The 20,413-nt window shown below is 44.8% G+C and overlaps 1 protein-coding gene across 4 annotated transcripts in view; it reads right to left on the reverse strand.

The window, feature by feature from the left end:
- Nucleotides 1-20,413, reverse strand: part of CYFIP2 (cytoplasmic FMR1 interacting protein 2) — a 142,609-nt gene that overhangs the window by 35,387 nt on the left and 86,809 nt on the right. For all 4 annotated transcript variants that reach the window (XM_039460643.2, XM_039460642.2, XM_010345340.3 and 1 more), the window contains 3 exons: nucleotides 7,962-8,105; nucleotides 6,706-6,796; nucleotides 5,529-5,659 (listed from right to left, as the gene is read on the reverse strand). In XM_039460643.2, coding sequence (XP_039316577.1) covers nucleotides 5,529-5,659; nucleotides 6,706-6,796; nucleotides 7,962-8,105 — 366 coding nt within the window. The remainder of the gene's footprint in view (nucleotides 1-5,528; nucleotides 5,660-6,705; nucleotides 6,797-7,961; nucleotides 8,106-20,413) is intronic.

Raw genomic sequence — 20,413 nt, forward strand, 5'->3', positions numbered from 1 at the left:
CGACTAACCTCTAAAACTTTCAGGAGATAGCATAGCTTTGTGAGCAGGGAAGGTTTTCTAAATAATTCATAAGGGAAAAAAAGAAAACCACACTAAGCCTCAAAAACTTCCATTCACCAAAAGACGAGCCAGAGTAATATATCTGGAATACATGTATCCATAATATGTAATGCCCACAAACCCGTAAGGTAATTTAAAAAGGCAAGAATGTTGAACAGCACTTCACAAAAGATGGTGTCCAAATGGCTAGTAACGTGGAAAAAGGAGAATCCGCATCATTAGGGGAATCAAAATCATAATGAAATATGACACACACCCCCAGAATGGCTACGATGAAAAAGAGGGACAAATTCAATTGTTCATGAGGCTGCAAAGAAATTATAACTCTCATATACTGCTGAATGGGAGTATAAGTTGGTGCACACGATTTGTAAAACTGCTCGGCAGTATCTACTGAAGCCAACCCATATTTCCCTAATAAAAAGAGCATATATACACCAAAACACATGTACAAAAATATTCATGACATCCTTATGCATAATAGTACCAAACTATAAACAACCCAAATGTCTAACCGCACTAAAATGGATGATTCGATTAGTCTATTCATGCAATGAGAATACTAGAGTAATTGACTCAGTAATAAAAAATGAATCATCCACAGCATGGATGAATTGCAAATGTAATACTGAATCGGAGGTCAGAAGGGAAAGGGAAAGCATACTAGATAACTCTGTATGAAGTTCAAGGACAAGCAACACTACCTCTGGAAACAACTCAGAACCATGGTCCCTTGTGGAACACTGAAGAGGGCATGGAAGAACCGCCTATGATACCGTAAATGTTCTGCATCTAGCTAGACCTGGGTGTGGGCCACATGCCCACATGCCTTCATCCAGCTGTACGCTTAGGATTTATGCATTTGGCTGTAATATATTAATTAAACCACCAGAACACTGAAAAACCCAAAAACCAGAAAAATGCCACAGGTACCTGGGTTTACGTACGAATGCTGTACACAGAATTTTGAGAAATATAAGCACCTAACAATGAGGGAAATATACCTTTGTCCAAGTGATCAACTGTTCAGTTTATATCCCTCTACCTATCAATGATAATCTCTGTTAAAAAAATAAAATGGCAAACCACAGATGAGAAGGTATTATGCAACCTATAACCAGAAAGACCTCTGAAAATCTATTAGAACAGCGTGGCAATTCCTCAAGGATCTAGAACTAGAAATACCATTTGACCCAGCAATCCCATTACTGGGTATATACTCAAAGGATTATAAATCATTCTATTATAAAGACACATGCACACGTATGTTCACTGCGGCACTGTTTACAATAGCAAAGACTTGGAACCAACCCAAATGCCCATCAATAATAGACTAGACATAGAAAATGTGGCACATATACACCATGGAATACTATGCAGCCATAAAAGATGAGTTCATGTCCTTTGCAGGGACATGGATGAAGCTGGAAACCATCATTCTCAGCAAACTAACACAAGAACAGAAAACCCAACACTGCATGTTCTCCTAAGTGGGTGTTGAACAATGAGAACACATGGACTTAGGGAAGGGAACACCGCACACTGGGGCTCTTTGAGGGGTGGAAGGATTGGGGAGGGCTAACAGGCAAACCTAATGTAGATGACGGGGGGATGGATGCAGCAAACCACCATGGCACGTGTGAACCTATATAACCCGCATGTTCTGCACATGGACCCCAAAACTTAAAGTGTAACTGAAAAAGTAAAATGGGCAAGAGATTGCTTACTTTCTCCTTTGTACTTTTTGGTATTTTCCAGTTTTCCTGAAACTATCATATACTTTTTAAAATTTATAGGCCAATGATAATACATGAATATGCTTTCCTTATAAGAAAGTAAGACATTCCAGATAAGGCTAAAAAGTCCCTATTGACCTCTAATCCTGGATTCCTCCCTAATACTCAGAAAAAATGACTAATTACTTGGTATGGTTTTTTTTCTAGATCTTTTTCAATGCAGCGTTATTTGTGGGGTTTATTTTTTGTTTACCTCTATGGCATCATGTGTTTCTTGTCCTAAAACTTCATTTTAGGTCAATACTGTATCTTTCACCAATTTTTATCTTGGTGTGTGCAAAGCTACTTTGTCACCTTATTCTTTTTACCTGCTTCAGTTTTCCAAGAGAATGGATATTCCACAGTTCATACAGCCCTTTGTCTACAGATGGCCATTAGGCTTTTTTTTTTTTTGGGGGGGCAGGCAGTTAGTAGTCCTCTTTCATTGAGAACAATTAGTATGTCATTTAAATATTTAATTCTAGCTTCCCAAACTAAAAAACTCCAGAACATTCATGCCTTATTCTCACCTCAAAGTACTGCCCAGGCTTGGCGATCTCCCCAGTTGTCTAAGCAGAGAGGGGAGTGTGCGCTTTGGTGAGCCCGATCCCTGCTCTGTGTTCCCCGCCCCGCCAGCCCCCGGTGTTGATTCCAGGGATCAACACGGGAAACCTGTGCTTTCATTCTTCTCCCTCTGCTGCTGCTATGCTGTGTGACCTCAAGTGAGTGCCTCCTCTCTGGTTCTCCGTTTTCTCACTCATGAATAGAGGAGGCTGAAACATTCATGGTGGAGGGGGGGTCTGTCTCAGCTCTGAAGGTCCCTGATCCTGAGTGTCCTGTTGTCCTCAGTGATACATTCGAGTGACCACCCAGAGGTGCCTGAGGAAGTTTTCCTTTCCCGCCGCCCCCATCAATGGTCTGCCCCCTGGAGTCTGAACAGGGGAAGCTGAGCTGATGCTCTCCGAGTCATAGTTCCTCATGAAAAGAGGTGCTTAGCGGGAGACACTGGGGACCAGGGCTTCAGGGCCCCGCCCTTCCTACCTCCACTGTTCCTGGTGCCCCTGAGGCCTTCAGCAGTTGTTCGTATTTATCCCTGTGACTTCTGAAGACTACGCTGGTATAGCAGCCTGGGTCTGCTGATCCGTGTAATAAGCCTATCAATTAGTTGTCTGGAGAGTCCCTTTCAGGGGTAACAGAGATGCAATTACTCCTTATAGAGGAGAGCAAACGGTCCCCATTTCAGAGCCTCTCAGGGAGAATCTGAGAGCAGCAGGTCCAAGTCACTCATTTTAGGGATGGGGACACTGAGGGATGAAATGAACTGGTTCGTCCCAGGTCACACACACCATTAGAGGCAAGGCATCCTTTCTGGCTTTGATTCCAAAGCTCCATTATCTCTCTGCCTTTGTTCCGGCTCCTCCTTTCCCCTCCTGCCTATTCTCCAAGCACTGACTGCCTCCAAAGTGGGCCCTAGACTCTAAAAGCCTTGTCCATCACTCTCTTTCCAGTGGGTTCTCCCAGCAGCCCCCAGGCCTTGGAAAACAGCCAAGCAGACTCCCTCACCTGCTGCTCCCAAGCTCATATGGCATCCTGCTGTGAACCACGAGGCCCCAGGGACCTGCTGCCCGGCAGACTCCCTCCACAGCTCTTACCTCTGTCTCCTTGCCCCCGCGCACCAGCTCAATGGTGTCCCTCCTGTTCCTTCAAGCCCATCAAGCTCCATGTTCCTTAAAAACAGCACACAGCTCCCTGACACAGCCACTCTCCCTCCATCCTGTTATCCTGTTTATTCTGTCACACTCCCATCCCCATCTGCAGCCACACTCTGATCCTTATGACTCTTCTTGTCCCCCTCTCTGCAATACAAATGGTAACACGCTGGCTCTTACTCATGGCCTTTGATCCACAACCTAGAACTGCTCCTGGCAATGAAGAGGCTGACCACGCCTCGTGCTGAATGGATGGATAGATGAATGGATGCCGAAAGAGATTCCCACTATGTCCTGAGAATGATGCAGCCCAGAGTAGCATCCTTCTGTTTCCTTCTACTGCTTTAGGCTGTCTCCGTTACCCCCACACCTGTAGGACTGGGCCCACTGGGAGCACCGTGTGGAGGACAGAGACAAACTGGAGTGCCTTGGGGAGGAGGCAGGAGAGCACAGGCTCTGTGAGCCGGACGTGAGGCACAGCAAATACCCAGTGGTCATGCAGGAAGAAGCGTGTGCTGGTTCTGCGGGGTCCCAAGAGGGAGACGTACAGGGGGTGTGCTTTTGTTCAATATGACAACACTACCAATGGTTTAGTTCTTACTGCATGACCATTACATGTGGTAGCTCTTTCCCTTGAAACTATCCTGCAGGGTGAAATAATTGTCCCCCATTATAAAAAATGATAACACCACATACTCTCCCCTCAGCCTGGAACAGCTTCACAGGCCAATTCTCCAGGCTACCTCCCTGGAGACGCCCTCCTTCAGCCCCAAGAACCATATTCTCCATATTCTGTTCCCACGGGCTCTGCACTCACCCGTCCTAGCTCTTGCTGTAATAGTGGACACATGACTTCTTAAATATGGACAGGCTGTGAGGCAGGGCTGGACCCTGCTATATACCCCAGCACAGTGCCTGTCCTATAGTTTCCAAGGAGTAATTATCCAATGAGTGAGATGGAGCAGGGATCCCTCTTAGGAGCCCAGACACCCACTCCCCACCCCCCCACCCCACAATCATAGAAATAAAGGAAAATCTTGAATTTCTTAAAGAGAAATTCCAGGCACCTAGCTAGCCCTGAGAAATAAACAAACAACCTGATAAGCAAGAAAGTAATAGTAACTTAAACCAACAGCCAAGGAAGCTAGAATCATGGGATGTTTAATTCCCTACAGACATTAAAGATAACATCTTCACATATGTCCCAGAGCTGTTTTCAGAAACCTGGACCCCACGCCAAACAGATGTGCTGGCATGTGGGCCTCAGATAAGAGGGAACTGCAGGTGGAGCTCTGACCGCACTTCTTTGCTCCTGACTTATTCCTGGGAGGCCTGGAAGAAGTCAGACCCACAAGCCAGAGCTAACATTCTTTTCTACTGACCCTAAATTTTAAAACAAAGCTTCTCTTCCTTAACCAGTTGCAAATCAGAAACTCTCTAGAATCTACCTATGACTGTAAGACCCCGCCCACTTCAAGATAGCCTGCCCCTTTGGGCTAAACCAATGCGTAACCTCCATACAGTGACTCATAACTTCGCCTGAAACTTCTGCTTTCCTGAAGTTTACCCCTGCCTTTAAAAACCCTGGTTTGCCATCCACTGGAGAGGTGGTGTCTTAAGCAAGAACTTCCCAGTTCTCCTTGCTTGGTACTCTGCAAATAAACGCCCTCCTTTCTCCTGGGGCAAACCTCAGCGTAGATGTTTGTCCTTACTGCGCCAGGCAAGTGGACCCCAGTATGGTTCCATAACAAGAGTGAACACAAACGAAGACCTAGATAATTGCACTAATCATGAATGGGGGAGCTGGGGCTAGACTCCACGTCTGTCTGACTTCAGCCAGGATTCTCATGGCCAGAACTGTGTGGACATGGACACAGAGCCCTTGTGAGCTTGCTCTAAGCACAAATCGGTGCTGTGGGAGCCTCAATGTCTGGCATCCCTGCCAACCCGGAGACATCCCAATTCCTTTGGGATCTGGACTTACCAGAGCCTGCTCTATGAGGAGGCAGAAGAGGATGGCATTGCCCACTTCCCTCAGGCTCTGGAACACGTCTGTTTTGAGCTCTGCGTACTCAATGATGTCCTTCAGCTGGTGGTGGAAGAACTCCAGGATCCCTGGGAGGTGAAGCGGGATGGTCAGTGGGAAGTGGACACTGCTCAATAGGGTCTATGGGAAACACTGAGTGGCGGCCCCAGACCTGACTTTGGGATAACAAAAAGCCAAACCACACATCCCTCTATCTTCAGGCCCAGAGTGAGATTTCTTTCAGGGCTCAGTACTAGAAAAAGCTCAAGAAGCTGGCTCATGTCTTTTTCAAAACAAAACATACACACACACAAATGGGGCAGCACTGGACCCTTCCCAGTCCCTCCAAAGTTGCCTGAATTCCTAATCATGACAGGAATACTTATTTGTAGGTGTCAGATATTATGCAGAGGACTTTATCTGTAATATCTCATTTAATACAACAATATTACAAATTAGGCACTATTATGCAACCCGTTTTCAGATGAGGCTCGGACAGGGTAAGGGCATGCCCGTAGTCACACAGGTAGTAAGTAGGGCAGCTGGGATTAAACACCAAAGATTTTAGCTTATCTTTTTCCTATTCTGAATCACAGACCCAGCACTCGACATCTTGGTTTTGAAAAAAACATCAGACACCAATTTGCGGTCCCCATCTTTCCCTCTTCTCTAGGCCCTGTATTCACTTCACTTACTATTAAGGAAGGAAAGAATTATTTCTCTGTCCAGCGGTCAAACAGCAAAGATGTCCACTTCCTGACTTAGATCTATGTCAACTTGGCACCACTGCCTGCAGCCTCAGCCTCCCCAGGTATGCAGAGGAGGTGCTGAGCTCACGAATACCTTTTCTAATAGCCTGGCTCCATGCTGTAAATGCGCTCACATTTGCTGTCCTCTTCCAACTTCCCAGCAGTCCTGTGAGGCAGGCCCTGCAAGCATCATCTCCCTCCACTGACAGAATGTACCACTGCTCAGAGGGATTAAAAGGCTATCCAGCTAGTGGCAGGGGAGGATGGATAGCCAGTACTCTGTCAGCTCACTGGCACGTTAGAGAAGCAAATGCTCCAAGGTGATGGTCAGAGCCTCCCTCCCCACCAAGCGATGGGTCTGTCTGGACTGTTTAGCTGTCACCAACCTGGGGAGCCATACTCATGTCGGGGCAAGCGGCATATCTTGGGCATCACCTCTATCAGTGTTTTCACATACTGGAGAATGGTTCCTTGGAGCTGACAAAAGAAGAGTACGGATGAGTGAGATCATCTGCTGCAGCAAGTGAGCATCTCTAGGCTGAATTCTGGGCTCTGGGGGTCGGGTACGGAGGTTCTGCTGAGATCCCTGAGGGGAAGGGGCAGACTCTTGCCTAAGGGTTGGGAATAGTCCCTTTGACCTTTATAAGGGAAAATGAGCCTTTATAAGGCTGAAAAAGCTGCTCTCTCATTCTCTTGGGCTTATAGACTTCAAGGAGGGCACATTTCTAGGTGTAGGGTCTTTCCTGGGGCTGAGGATGCTTATATCAAATTCAGACTAAGAGCTAAAATGAAATGGAGCCAGGAAATTGTGGAGATTGAAACATCATATTTAAGCCTGGAAAATTCACGGCACATTCATTGCTCCCGTGCCCAAGGCAGATATCTTTAGTCAATTACCACATTTTCTTGTTTTACTCTGGATTTAGCTCCACCGTCTTTAACAACCCATGGTTCCACAAAGTTGCCGCCAAAGAATTGGAGTTAGCAGATGAATCCTATTTGCTATTCCCGACCTGGTTATATATGACTTTATGTCTCTTTCGTCATCTGAAATTTTCATAAAAATCTTAAATGTTTTGGCCTTCAGCTGTGTTCCGGGAAATGAGATGAAAGTTCAGATGACCCTATTTAAGGCAGATTCAGAATAGTGGTAAAGGGATACAGAACTCTCTTGAAGTCACAGCAGTATGGGGAGCAGTGTTTAGCAAGAAATCCCAAGGGAAAGAAGCATGGTGGTTGATTAGAGATGTCTGCCATGGATAAGGGAGTGGAAAATGGCAGCACATGTGTCATGAATTTGTCCTGCTCAAATTATATAATAGAGCACAGATGGGGAGGATGAGCAGTCACTGGCAGCCTCTGAAGGACAAACTCAGGATTTCTGAGTTCAGATATCAAATAGAAGGAGTTTGGGGTCAGCAATGAGGGGCACGGCTATAGGTCAAAATATGCACAGAAATGTAACAGAATGATATACAGACCAACCAAGGGATAAGGGCAAGGGACTCCCTGAGTGGTTTCTACAGGCAGAGTTGCAGTGCCTGGGATTTGTTTTTACAGGCCAGGTAAAAAGTACAAGCAAACCTTGTTCATATCAACCCCACATGGGCACATCACAAGCCACATTGAGGCCTTTCCTTACCAAGCTCTTCACAATCTTTAGCAGTTCCTCCATGACCACAGCAATGCCCTGGTAACCCAGGAGTCTGCAGATAGTTTTGAAATGAGGCGGCCCCACGAAATTCCTGTAGGAGCTGTAGATGTGGCTGTAGGCAATGTTGAGGGGCTGGAAAACAGAGGTAGTGGCAAAGTAAGTGCCTGAGTACTGAATGGATACTGGTGGAGTCTGCTGACAGAAGATTTAGGAACGCTGTTAATGGGTGTGCTCACTAGAACCCTATGAATATGTTTGCAAAATGGTTTGTGGTCAGTGACTACAGGATGAGGCACAGCCACCAGATGGAGCAGCCACTCCCTGGCGGAAGAGGATAAGGGGCTTCCAAGCCAAATATCCCTTTTACAGGGATTCCTGCCACTCATGACTTTCCACACCCAAACCAGGATTTTTAAAATGGAGCCATGGGGGAAAAGATAAACAGCCGATTTCCTTTCTTAAGAGGCATTTCTAGTACTAGAAATTGACTGGAAGAACCATATGAAAACTCAACAACTGGTTCAACATCGTCATCTTTCTTCTACTGTTACTTGTTTCTACGAATGACAGGCAGGGGCCTGGGAATACACAGGCCTGGGAGTCAGGAGACCTCTGCTGAGTGCATGGGACAGTGCCCAGGCTTTTTGAACCCGAGTTTCCACATCTACGAAATGAGGGATTAGATTAAGTCAATGGTTTCCTAACTTTAAGAGCAGCAATCCAAAGGAAAGATGCCACGGAAGCTTGTATGTGAAACAGGCAAAATGGAGCTGCTCTGGCTTGGGGCTGGCTGGGGACCCAGAGCCCTGGCCACCATCATTGTCCTCTGGACCCCATGAGACACCGTAACTGAATTTGAAGGACCTCTTTAAGATCCTTATCTGAGAATATACAATCAAACTATAGGGCACTAAATTGGTCTCTCTTGGTTGGGGAGAATGTCAAGTTACCATTGATGCTAATGCTCTCTTCTGGAAATGCTGCTGCTACAGAGCACCTAATACCAGGCTCTGTGAAGCCCTCCAGCCCTGTCATTTAATCCAACCAACAAACCTATGCAATCTATATCATGATTAGCCCCATTTCACAGATGAGGGAACTGAGGCTCCCTCATCTGGCAAGAAGCCTGCACTCACCTGAAGTGGGTATGGCCGATTCCAAAGCCCATGCTCCACCTATCACGGTGTATTTTGGAAGCTGAATTCTTATATAAATGATACTGTTTTTTACATAAGGTTTCAATTCAAAACTTATTATTTTTTTGAGAAAAAGTCTCACACTCTGTTGCCCAAGCTGGAGTGCAGTGGCACGATCTCTGCTCACTGCAACCATCACCTCCTAGGTTCAAGCGACTCTCCTGCCTCAGCCTTCTGAGTAGATGGGACTACAGGCACGCGCCATCACGCCTGGCTAATTTTTGTATTTTTTAGTAGAGAAGGGGTTTCGCCGCATCGTCGAGGGTGGTCTTAAGCTCCTGGGCTCAAGCAATCCACCTGCCTTGGCCAACCAAAGTGCTAGGATTACAGGCATGAGCCACTATGCCCAGCCTGTTTGTTTTTTGAGACAGAGTCTTGCTCTGTCACCCAGGCTAGAGTGCAGGGGCTCGATCTTGGCTCACTGTACTCTCCGCCTCTGAGGTTCAAGCAATTCTCCTGGCTCAGCCTCCCAAGTAGCTGGGATTACAGGTGCCTGCCACCACACACAGCTAATTTTGTTTTGTATTTTTAGTAGAGGTGGGATTTCACCATGTTGGTCAGGCTGGTTTTGAACTCCTGACCTCAAGTGATCCGCTTACCCTGGCCTATCGAGTGCTAGGATTACAGGTGTGAGCCACTACACCCAGCCCAAAACTTAGTTCTGAGTGTAGTTTTCCCAACTAGAATTGCAAAAATCTTGTACATGGAACATGCAAATATGGGATGATCACATAAGATATCTATTCGCTGAAATTCTCTATTAGCTAGCTAGTTAGAAATGCTACATGAGTTAAATGGAAATTCTAATGCTGCTTTTGGACTGCTGAAAGGTTTTCAACTCCCTTTGGAGCCATCAAGGAAATATTTAATTGTGTTCAGTCTAATTTTTGATTTAGGTATGTATTTAAGAATTATTCTAAACTTTACAAAACAACCATCACAACTATGCACTAATAAGAAGGATGCACAAAGAGCACAATTAAAGTTTCCACTAACAGCAAGGACTCGTGAAGAATCAGAACATCCACTCGTTCACCAGGTCGAGTAATAGTTCATTTGGTGAGCTCATGCCTCGATAATGGGAGGCCTGGAATGTGAGAAGGAACAAAGTTTTGTACACGACACTGAGGAGCTATCATGGCAAACTCTGCCTGAACTAGGGGAGGGACGTATTGTATTTAGCTTTGAAATGTATGGGTCAGAAATGGCTTATATAGGGAGAAAACAGAACTGACTTAAGAGTATGATGTTCACTGAAGTCGATGTTCAGCAAATCCTGGGAGTGTATAACTTGCTGAGTTGATTTAGTTAACTGTGGGGCCAGGCCATGTAATTTTCCAGGTGTGGAGTAAATCTATTTTAGTGCCTCTGTCACAGGCCACCCTGTCAGACAGGGCCGGGAGTAGGTTGAGGTGACTGATGCAAAATGCTAGGAGGTATGTACTCTCCTAAATGAGTGCAACTTAGCTTTTGCCCTGTTAGCAAAGTCCCATTCTGTATTCTCCTGTGTCCCTCTCTGGAGATAAGGTATACATAGCAATCTCCAAACAAGCCATGGCTTACCTCTGTGGGAGGAGAAGACTGACTGGAAAGAGGGCATGAGAGAATTTCCTAGGGTGATGGAAAAGCTTTATATCCTGATTGGGCTGTTGACTACACAGATGTGTTTGTCAAAACTCACAAAACTGTACATCAAAACTCACAAAACCATATGTACAATTACGATTGTGCCCATGTGCACCGAAAGTTTGTGTCCCTTCCAAATTAGGATGTAGAATTCTAATCACAAACAAATTAGGATTCTTGTGTTGAAATCCTAACCGCCAATATGATGAAATCCTAACCACGAATATTAGGTGGTGGGACCTTTGAGAGGTGATCAGACCATGAGGGTGGAGCCCTCATGAGTGGGATTAGTGCCCTCGTCCAAAAAGACAAGAGTGCTTGCTGTCTCTCTCTCCTCTCTGCCATGGAGGCTACAACGAGGAGTGGGCCGTCTGCAAACCAGGAAGTGCGCCCTTACCCACTTAAGACACTAGATCTGTTGGCGCCTTGATTTTGGACTTCTAAACCTCTCGAACTGTGAGAAATAAATGTTTGTTATTCAAGTCACCCAGCTTATGGTATTCTTGTTATAGCAGGCTGACCTGACAAAGACAGTGCCGTCTTACTGAATATGATTATACCTCAATAAAAAAGTAAATTAAAATATCCCACTGAGCTATGTCACGGCCTAATTCCCCTTCCCAAAATGATTTTCAAAGGTTAAAAAGCAGAAACATGCTTTAAATTTTCTCTGAAGAGGGCTGCAGCTCAGGCCAGCAAAGGCACCAGGGGGCAAAGACCTGGCTGTGCTCTCAGCCATGGGAACACATCATGGAGCTCATGGACTGCCCTGACAGCCTTCTCATTCTCCACCAGCACCAGGATCTCTGGGCTTCTCCAGTAAAGCCAGCAAAGCTCTCAGCACATTCCTTTTTGTCCCCTTTTCAAATATTTCATGAAAGGAATTTCTGAGTAGCAGGGAGCTTTCAAATGGATGTCTCTAAAGGGGATGAGAAGCAATCATCAGCTCATTTTTTCTGTCTGATTTTCTGACTTCTTTTCTAGCTTTGTCTGAGTCTAGAAGATGGGCTCTGGGGTGGCCACACCTGAATTCAAATTCTAAGTCTATAAATTTACTAGCTGGATGCTCTTGGGCAAATTACCTAAACCCTTTAAGCCTTAATTTCCTCTAAGTAGAGATGATAATACCAAATCCAATAGGGTTGTTGGAGGTTTAAATGTGATCATATATATAAAGCAGTCAGCATGGTGCCTGGCACAATGGAAATCCTCACTGAAATAATAGCCATTATTATGATTTTGTTTGATGACTTGGTAAATAGAGAAGAAACCACAGACTCCTGGTCAAACTTCTCTCAGCAGCTTGGGCAACAGCTATGATTCTCTGATTGTAAAGAGGGGAGCACGGCCAGGCATGGTGGCTCACACCTGTAATCCCAGCACTGGGAGGCCGAGGTGGGCGGATCACAAGGTCAAAAGATCAAGACCATCCTGGCCAACATTTAACACCCCGTCTCTACTAAAAATACAAAAATTAGCTGGGTGTGATGACGAGTGTCTGTAGTCCCAGCCACTTGGGAGGCTGGGGCAGGAGAATCCCTTGAACCCAGCAGGCAGAGGTTGCAGGGAGCTGAGATTGCACCACTGCACTCCAGCCTGGTGAAGAGTGAGACTCTGTCTCAAAAAAAAAGCGGGGGGAGTGGATATGTGGGGTGTCATTTTATACAACAGTGTGTACCCCATAAAGTGATAGGACAGAGGTGAGAGCCAGGACTAGTTAATGGAATGCACAAAAAATGCAGATTTTACTCAACATTAAGAACATCATAAAAATGGGAGAGGTTCAGCAACAGATTGTACTGGGTGCAGTCCCTCCTCACTACAGATATCTCAGTAGAGGTGGAGAAACACCACATAGGGTTGTTATAAGGGGACCTGTCAAGGGCTGGAGGTGGAGACAGATGTGCTCCCTCCAGAGGATCAAGCTGAAATGCATTCTTCCTGTATGCTCATCCTTCCGAGCGGACTCCTAAACCCTCACCCAAGGAGCTTCTAGTACCAAGCTTCCCTGAACATTTCCCGGCAAGCACAAATAAATACACATTTACATATATGCAAACTGTTCAGCAGGACTTCCCAGATCTAGGCAGAGGCGGAGAATAGTATTGGAATTGTTTACCACATAAGGAGTTTTAAAATGCCCCCTTCACACCCACTCGGTGCACTCTGGAGGCCTCTAGTTGACATTGCTGTCAGTCTTGGATTCTGGTCTAGACTGGAAGTTCAAGCTTCAGTTAATGACCCAAGGTGCATTTCATGCAAGAAGGACCAGCATGAAATGAGGAGAATCAATCCTCCTTCTAAGATTAAAAAAAAACTCACCTTATCCCTCATTACCCCAAATATACCACATGCATGCAAGAAGAAATGCACTCGCATGCTGAAAAATACACACACACGCACCCCCCACAGGGCACCCATCTGACCTGCTGGCTCAAGAGGAGGCTGGGCCCTATTGAGAAAATGTGGGAATAGGGGAGCCTGGGCATTTTCTGAGGGTTGGCAAAGAAAAACAAGAATGCAACATGACGTGAGCCATTGGAAACTTGCTATTAAACCAGTTCTGCTAACTGATAGGTTCCAACCAATGGGCCTCATGGGAAACTAATTACGTATCCTACCTGGTTAGGATGGCTCACTTAAAATCAAAAGTGTTTAAATCCACACTACTCAAAACAGATGGCTTCATGAGATCTCAAGAAATAAACAACCGTGATTCAGGAGTTAGAACCATGTTATTACTGTGTGATGCAAATCTGCATTTTCTTAAAAAAGCAAAAAGTATTTTTAAGGAGAGAAAAAAAAATATGGTAGATCCTGGGCCCTGTAATATTATCTGTAGATGAACTTTAAAAAGTTATGGTAAAATATACAAACTTAAAATTCACACATTTTGACCATTTTTAAATGTTGTATATAGACTTTTAATCTATCTGTTGAGATAGACCTCTATCTCATCAGATGGTAAACACAGCCAGCCACTTCAAACAGTGAGGCTCATTTATTTGGCAAACTGAATTTGTAAGCAATTTGCATCTCTGCTCTCTGGAATCACAATTGCTGTTTTCAGAAATCCCAAGAGGAATTAAAACTGTTCCTAATTTCCTGTTTTTGTCACAATTTCCCTAATGGATATCATCAGCCCACAAACACAAACACAGCTCTCTAATTGAGGTGTAAGAGCTGCAGCTTGGTTCTCTAAAATCACTGCAGATAAATAAAGGCGAGGGCAAAAATAAAATAGCAGCATCGTCCTTGTCGGGAAGGCCACAGAACAAGATGGCACCAAGGACTGATCAATTCTCAGTTCCAGAATCAAATTCATAGTGAGTGCAAAACTACTACTGTGTCTGTGTGTTTGTTCTTGACATCTTGGGGGCCATAGGGCTGGGTCTCCAACATCTGGATTCCTTCTTGGCCTTCTCAGCTCAGAGGCTGAAAGATCCAAAGGAGTTGCTATGCCGATCTCAAGAAATGACGCTCCTTTCTTTGCTGAGTCATGAATAAGGTGCATTGGAAAAGGCAAGCAGGGGAACAGGAGCCGAGCCTTCTGGCTCCCAGAGATCACATCAACACTGTCACATTCAGAGATGCTAAAGTTTTTGAAGGGAACCAACGTCATTTTCTTTCTAATCAGTACTCATCGGATGACACACAAGTATATCATGCTTCTCTGTGAATTTTTCACATAGGAATTCCGTCATAGCTGCCCATACTGTTTTGTGGCTTCTCTAATGACCACAAACCTGGTGGCTTTAAACAACAGAAAGGTATTCTTTCAGCCAGAAATCCAAACTAGTATCACGAGGCCAAAATCAAGGTGTCGGCAAAACCACACTCCTTCCAGAAGCTACAGGGGATGAACTGTTTTCTCTTCCTCCAGCTACTGGAGGCTGACGGCATTCCCTGGCTTGCGGCTGCACCATTCCAGTCTTCACATCCCTCTGCTGGGTATTCACATCACCTTCTCCTCTTACATGTGTAAGCGCCCTCTGCTTCTCCCTATGACATTTGTGACAGCATTTAGGACCCAACATAACCCAAGGTAGTCCAGGATCATCTTCCCATCTCAAGGTCCTCCAGTTAATTACATCTCCAAAGACCTCTTTCCAAAGAAAGTTACGCCGACAGGTTCCAGGATTAGGACGTGGTGTCTTTCGGAACCATTCTCAGCCTTCTAAACCAGGTAAGGCAGTGCAAGTATTAGCAGAAGTAGAATCTGAATCCCAAGTGAAATGAAGTGACTTGCCTGGGATGAGGTACAAGATGAAATTCTGCATAGGATATTCCATATGTACTGGTTGCTGAAATAACAAAAGCCTTCTGTACTGGTGGGTAAACTACCTTGTAGAACTGGTACCATGCAGACAGAAGGGTGGTGTAGCAGCAGGGAAGTGGGTGTTGCTGTTGGTGGTGGTGTCACAGGGACCAAAATTCCCCTGGTCAATCCAGGTGGGCAGTGCTGGCATCTAGGTATGTACCCAGCTGAGCTGCGCCCAGCTTGCTGCAGCTAAGCACTAGGTTCTGGGTCCTAAGGATATGATTTAATGAGGAAGGCACAGTGAGAGTATGGTGCATTTGCCTGAGGTCAACTGTGCCTCAGACGGAGGCTTGTGACAACCATGCCAAACAGATGACACCAACAATTCCTAAAGGCCAAAAGTTTACCAGGAAGTTACTGGAACAACTGAATGAATGCATTATGCCACAATCTATGTCACTTGGAAGACGGTTTTAAGATAGGCTCTATATATAATTTACTTTATTTAGAGAATATGTTCTTAAAGTTTTGATTCATATATTAATTTTGATTACTTGACCAGTTGTTAAAGTTTTGTTTTCTTTAACATTTAACATCATCCTTAAGTGACAGAGCTCTTGGGCAGAAGAACCTGGCCTCCAGAGTAGTAGGGCCCATTCAGAAGAGGAAACAGTTGCTGGTCATATTTGTCCAAATGAGTTGATGTCTTCCCTGATGCGACCACATCAGGTAATTGGATGTTCTCTGTAAGAGCTTTTAGTTCTTTACCTGTTCTACCATTCTGGAGTCCACTATACTGTGAAGTCCTGGCTCTACCTCTCAAAGAAAGCTAATCACAAAGCAAAGGGCTACTACGGACTGAAGAACCACAGGTTACACAGGATGGTACAAGCAGAGCAGCAGTGCATCAAAGAGGCCAGCCAGAATCTCCGGCTCTAGTGGCCAACAGACCCAGGCTTACACCATTGTTTTCCAGGACCTAGCTTCCTGAGAGCGGCCAAGCCAGCCCTGCTGAGCTTCAGTCTCTACCGTTGCACAATGGTGGTAAGAAGGCTGATCTCAAAGAGCTGTCATGTGAATTGTAAAACAAGAACACACATGTAAAATGCACCAAAAGTTCCCAAGTTTCTGAGTTGAATGAACTTTACTGTCATCTTTGAACTTTTCTATATTCTTTATGTACAATGAACATATACATTAAAAAAAATAAAGGTGATTAAAGGGAGAGAAAAGCAAGGAAGTGCAACGCAATGCAATGTAGGGTGTAAACTTTGCCCATTACAACCTCTGGATGAAGCAACGACCAACTCAGGAAATGTCTCTGATTCACTGACCTTTTCTTCTTAACAGCTACTATTCTTAAGCCCAGCACTTTACAGACATGGGTTCATCTCACTGATAACACTACAAGGCAGGCATTATAATATTCCTATTTTTTTAAATGAGGAAATCTCCTCCCTGAGAATTGGAACAAGACAAAGATGCCCACTTTCACCACTTCTATGCAACACAGTACTAGAAGTCTTAGCCAGAGCAACAAGACAAGAAAGAAAGGGCATCCAAATGAGTAAAGTGGAAATCAAACTGTCATTGTCTGCCAATATTGTGATTGCATACCTAGAAAACCCTAAAGACTCATGATACACGCCAACACCAACCAAGCTGAGAATCAAATCAAGAACTCAACCTCTTTCACAATAGCTACAAAAACATTAAAATACTTAGGAATATATCTGCCAAGGAGGTGAAAGACCTCTACAAGGAAAACCACAAAACACTGCTGAAAGAAATCACAGATGACACAAACAAATGGAAACACATCCCACGCTCATGAATGGGTAGTATCAATATTGTGAAAATGACCAGACTGCCAAAAGCAATCTACAAATTCAGTTCGATTCCCACCATCAAAGTACCACCATCATGCTTCACAGAACTAGAAAAAAACAATCTTAAAATTAATATGAAACTGAAAAAGAGCCCACACAGCCAAAGCAAGGCTAAGCAAAAAGAGTATATCTGGAGGCATCACATAACCCGACTTCAAACTGTACTGTCAGGCTATAGTCATCAAACAGCATGGTACTGGCATAAAAACAGGCATATAGACCAATGGAACAGAAAGAAACCAGAAATAAAGCCAAATACTTAAAGCCAACTGATCTTTGACAAAGTAAACAAAAACATAAAGCGGGGAAAGGACAACCTTTTCAACAAATGGTGCTGGGATAGTTGGAAAATGAATAACAATGGTGCTAGGATAACTTCAAAAATGAAACTGGATCTTCATCTGTCACCTTATACAAAATTCAACTCAGATGGATCAAAGACTTAACTCTAAGACCTGAAACCACAAAAATTTTAGAAGATAACATTGGAAAAACCCTTCTAGATATTGGCTTAGGCAAAGACTTCATGACCAAGAACCCAAAAGCAATTGCATCAAAAACAAAGATAAATAGATGGGACTTAAACTAAAAATCTTCTGCACAGAAAAAAAAAAAACACAAAAAAACAATCAGCAGAGTAAACAGACAACCCACAGAGTGAGAGAAAATCTTTACAAACTATGCATTTGACAAAGGACTAACATCCAGAATCTACAAGGAATGCAAACAAATCAGTAAGGAAAAAACAAATCGAAAAGTGGGCTAAGGACATGGATAGACAATACAAATGGCCAACAAACAAATGCTCAGCGTCACTAATGACCAGGGAAATGCAAATCAAAACCACATTGTGATATCACCCTTCTCCTGCAAGAATGGCCAAAATCAAAAATGGAAAAATAATAGATGTTGGCATGGATGGGTGAAAAGGGAACACTGACGCTGCTGGTGGGAATGTAAACCAGTATAACTATAATGGAAAACACTGTGGAGACTCCTTAAAGAACTAGAAGTAAGAACCATCATTTGATCCAGCAATCCCACTACTAGGTATCTGCCCAGAGGAATGGTAATCATACAAAAAGGACACATGCACACAAATGTTTAGAGCAGTACAATCTGCAATTGCAAAAATATGGAACCAGCCCAATACCCACTAATCAATGAGTGGATAAAGAAAATGTGGTATGTACACATCATAGAATACTACTCAGCCATGAAAAGGAATGAAATAATGGCATTTGCAGCAACCTGGATGTAGTTGGAGACCATTACTCTAAGTCAAGTAACTCGGGAATGGAAAACCAAACATTGTATGTTCTCACTGATGAGCGCAAGCTAAGCTATGAGAATGGAAAGGCATAAGAATGATACGATGTACTTCGGGGACTCAGGGAGAAGGGTAGGAGGAGGGAGAGGAATCAAAGACTCACACGGGCCATAGTGTATACCGCTCAGATGACGGATGCACCAAAATCTCAGAAATCACCACTCAAGAATTGATCCGTGGAACTAAAAACCACCTGTTCCCCCAAAATCTATTGAAATTTTTTTTAAAAACCGAAGTAAATAAATAAATACATACATAAAGTGAGGGAATTTGGCTAGGTGCAGTGGTTCATACCTGTGGTCCTAGTACTTTGGGAGGCCGAGGCGGGTGGTTTGCTTGAGCCCAGGAGTTCGAGATCAGCCTGGGCAAAATGGTGTGGGGAGGATACTTTTATGCCCTGTGGGGACTCAACATTAGCACTTGGGAAGAGACAGGCTGTATGCAGTGCTGCAGATTTAAGACAAGCCCTTGGGAAGACTGAATGCCACGGGAAAGCCACAGAGCAACTGTCTGATCTCGTATCTACTAAAAATAGAAAAATTAGCTAAGCGTGGGACTATACCTGTAGTCCCAGCTATTTGGGAGGCTGAGGCAGGAGAACCACTGGAACCTGGGAGGCAGAGGTTGCAGTCAGCTGCAATTTTGGCACTGCACTATAGCCTGGGCAAGAGCGAGACTCCAACTCAAAAAATAATAATAATTAGCCAAGCGTGGTGGTGCACGCCTGTAGCCTTAGCTAGTTGGGGGGCTGAGGCAGGAAGATCACCTGAGCCTTGGGAGGTCAAGGCTGCAGTGAGCTGTGACGGTGCCACTGCACTCCAGCCTGGGAACTCCTGGGTGTGCTCTGTGAGCCACTCGCTTGCCCCATGTGTCAATCCAGCACTGGGACTGGAGCCTGCCCATGTTATCCCTTCACTGCCACCTTCTGGAAGGGTAGAAGAACCTCACTCCTAGCTGATTTCCTCTGGCAGTAATACACTATTGGTGTCAACTAGCTGGGGCCCACCTGGCCTGATAGCAAAGAGGCTATAACTGGCACCGACTCGGAAGAAATTATCCCCGATGATGGAGAAAGAATGAGCCGGATGGGGAGTAATGTCCTGGGGTAGGTGTCCCAGATACTTTTATCTTCTTTGCAAAGGGCTGCTCTGGCTCCTCTGGGTGCTGCTTGCGAGTGACGACAGCTCAGAGGAGCGGGATGAACATGGCCTCTAAGCCCGGGACCCCACCTCATTTCACTGGCGGCTCTGCCACGCGTCAGTCAAGCGGCCTGGGGGAATGCCATGTCTTCTCCTGGGACTGTGAAACAAGAGGGCTTCTAGGCCTCACATTCTCTGAGTATCTTAATTTCACAGAGAAAAAATTCTCATGGTTCAAAATGTCATCCAAGAACATTAAAAATAAATTCTCATTTTCTGTGGAAAAAGGCTAGAGTTCTACCTTGTTCCCCCTCAGACCCCCTAAATCTGGTATTTTTACTTCCCTTAAAAATAACCTTTTTAAAGGGCACCTGCCAATAGCTGTGTGGCCTTTCCGTGGGGAGGATGCTTTTATGCTCTGTGGGGACTCACCATTAGCACTTGGGAAGAGACAGGTTGTATGCATTGCTGCAGATTTAAGACAGGCCCCTGGGAAGACTGAATGGCATGGGAAAGTCACAGAGCAACTGTCTGATCATGGAACACTGGCTGTCCCGAGACTCCACGCCTCCCAGAGATCCTCGGCCAAGGGAAGGGTCACGACTCACCAAGGCAGCTCTTCCTTCCTTCCTTCCTTCTTTATTTGTTTGTTTGTTTTAAGAGAAAAGGTCTTTCTATGTTGCCCAGATCTGGAACGCCTAAGCTCAAGTGATCCTCCCACCTCAACCTCCCAAGTGGCTGGGACTACAGGTGCACACCACTGCCGCCGTGCCTGGCTTTTTTCCTAACCTTTTATCATTAATGTGAATCAGAAAGAGATTTTCATGGGTTCACTTGGATACTCTGGCCAAGAACCAAGAGAAAAGCTGACTTTTAAAAGCATAGAATTTGTGTAAATGTATTCAGGTCTAAATCTATCTGAGCTACTTTCCACCCTCTATTCCAGACATGCTGTGATCTCCTCAACAGAATGGTGGCAACGCATTCTCACAAGGTTGA

This window comes from Saimiri boliviensis, chromosome 20 (genome assembly GCF_048565385.1).
Source record: "Saimiri boliviensis isolate mSaiBol1 chromosome 20, mSaiBol1.pri, whole genome shotgun sequence".
Classification (NCBI taxonomy): domain Eukaryota; kingdom Metazoa; phylum Chordata; class Mammalia; order Primates; family Cebidae; genus Saimiri; species Saimiri boliviensis.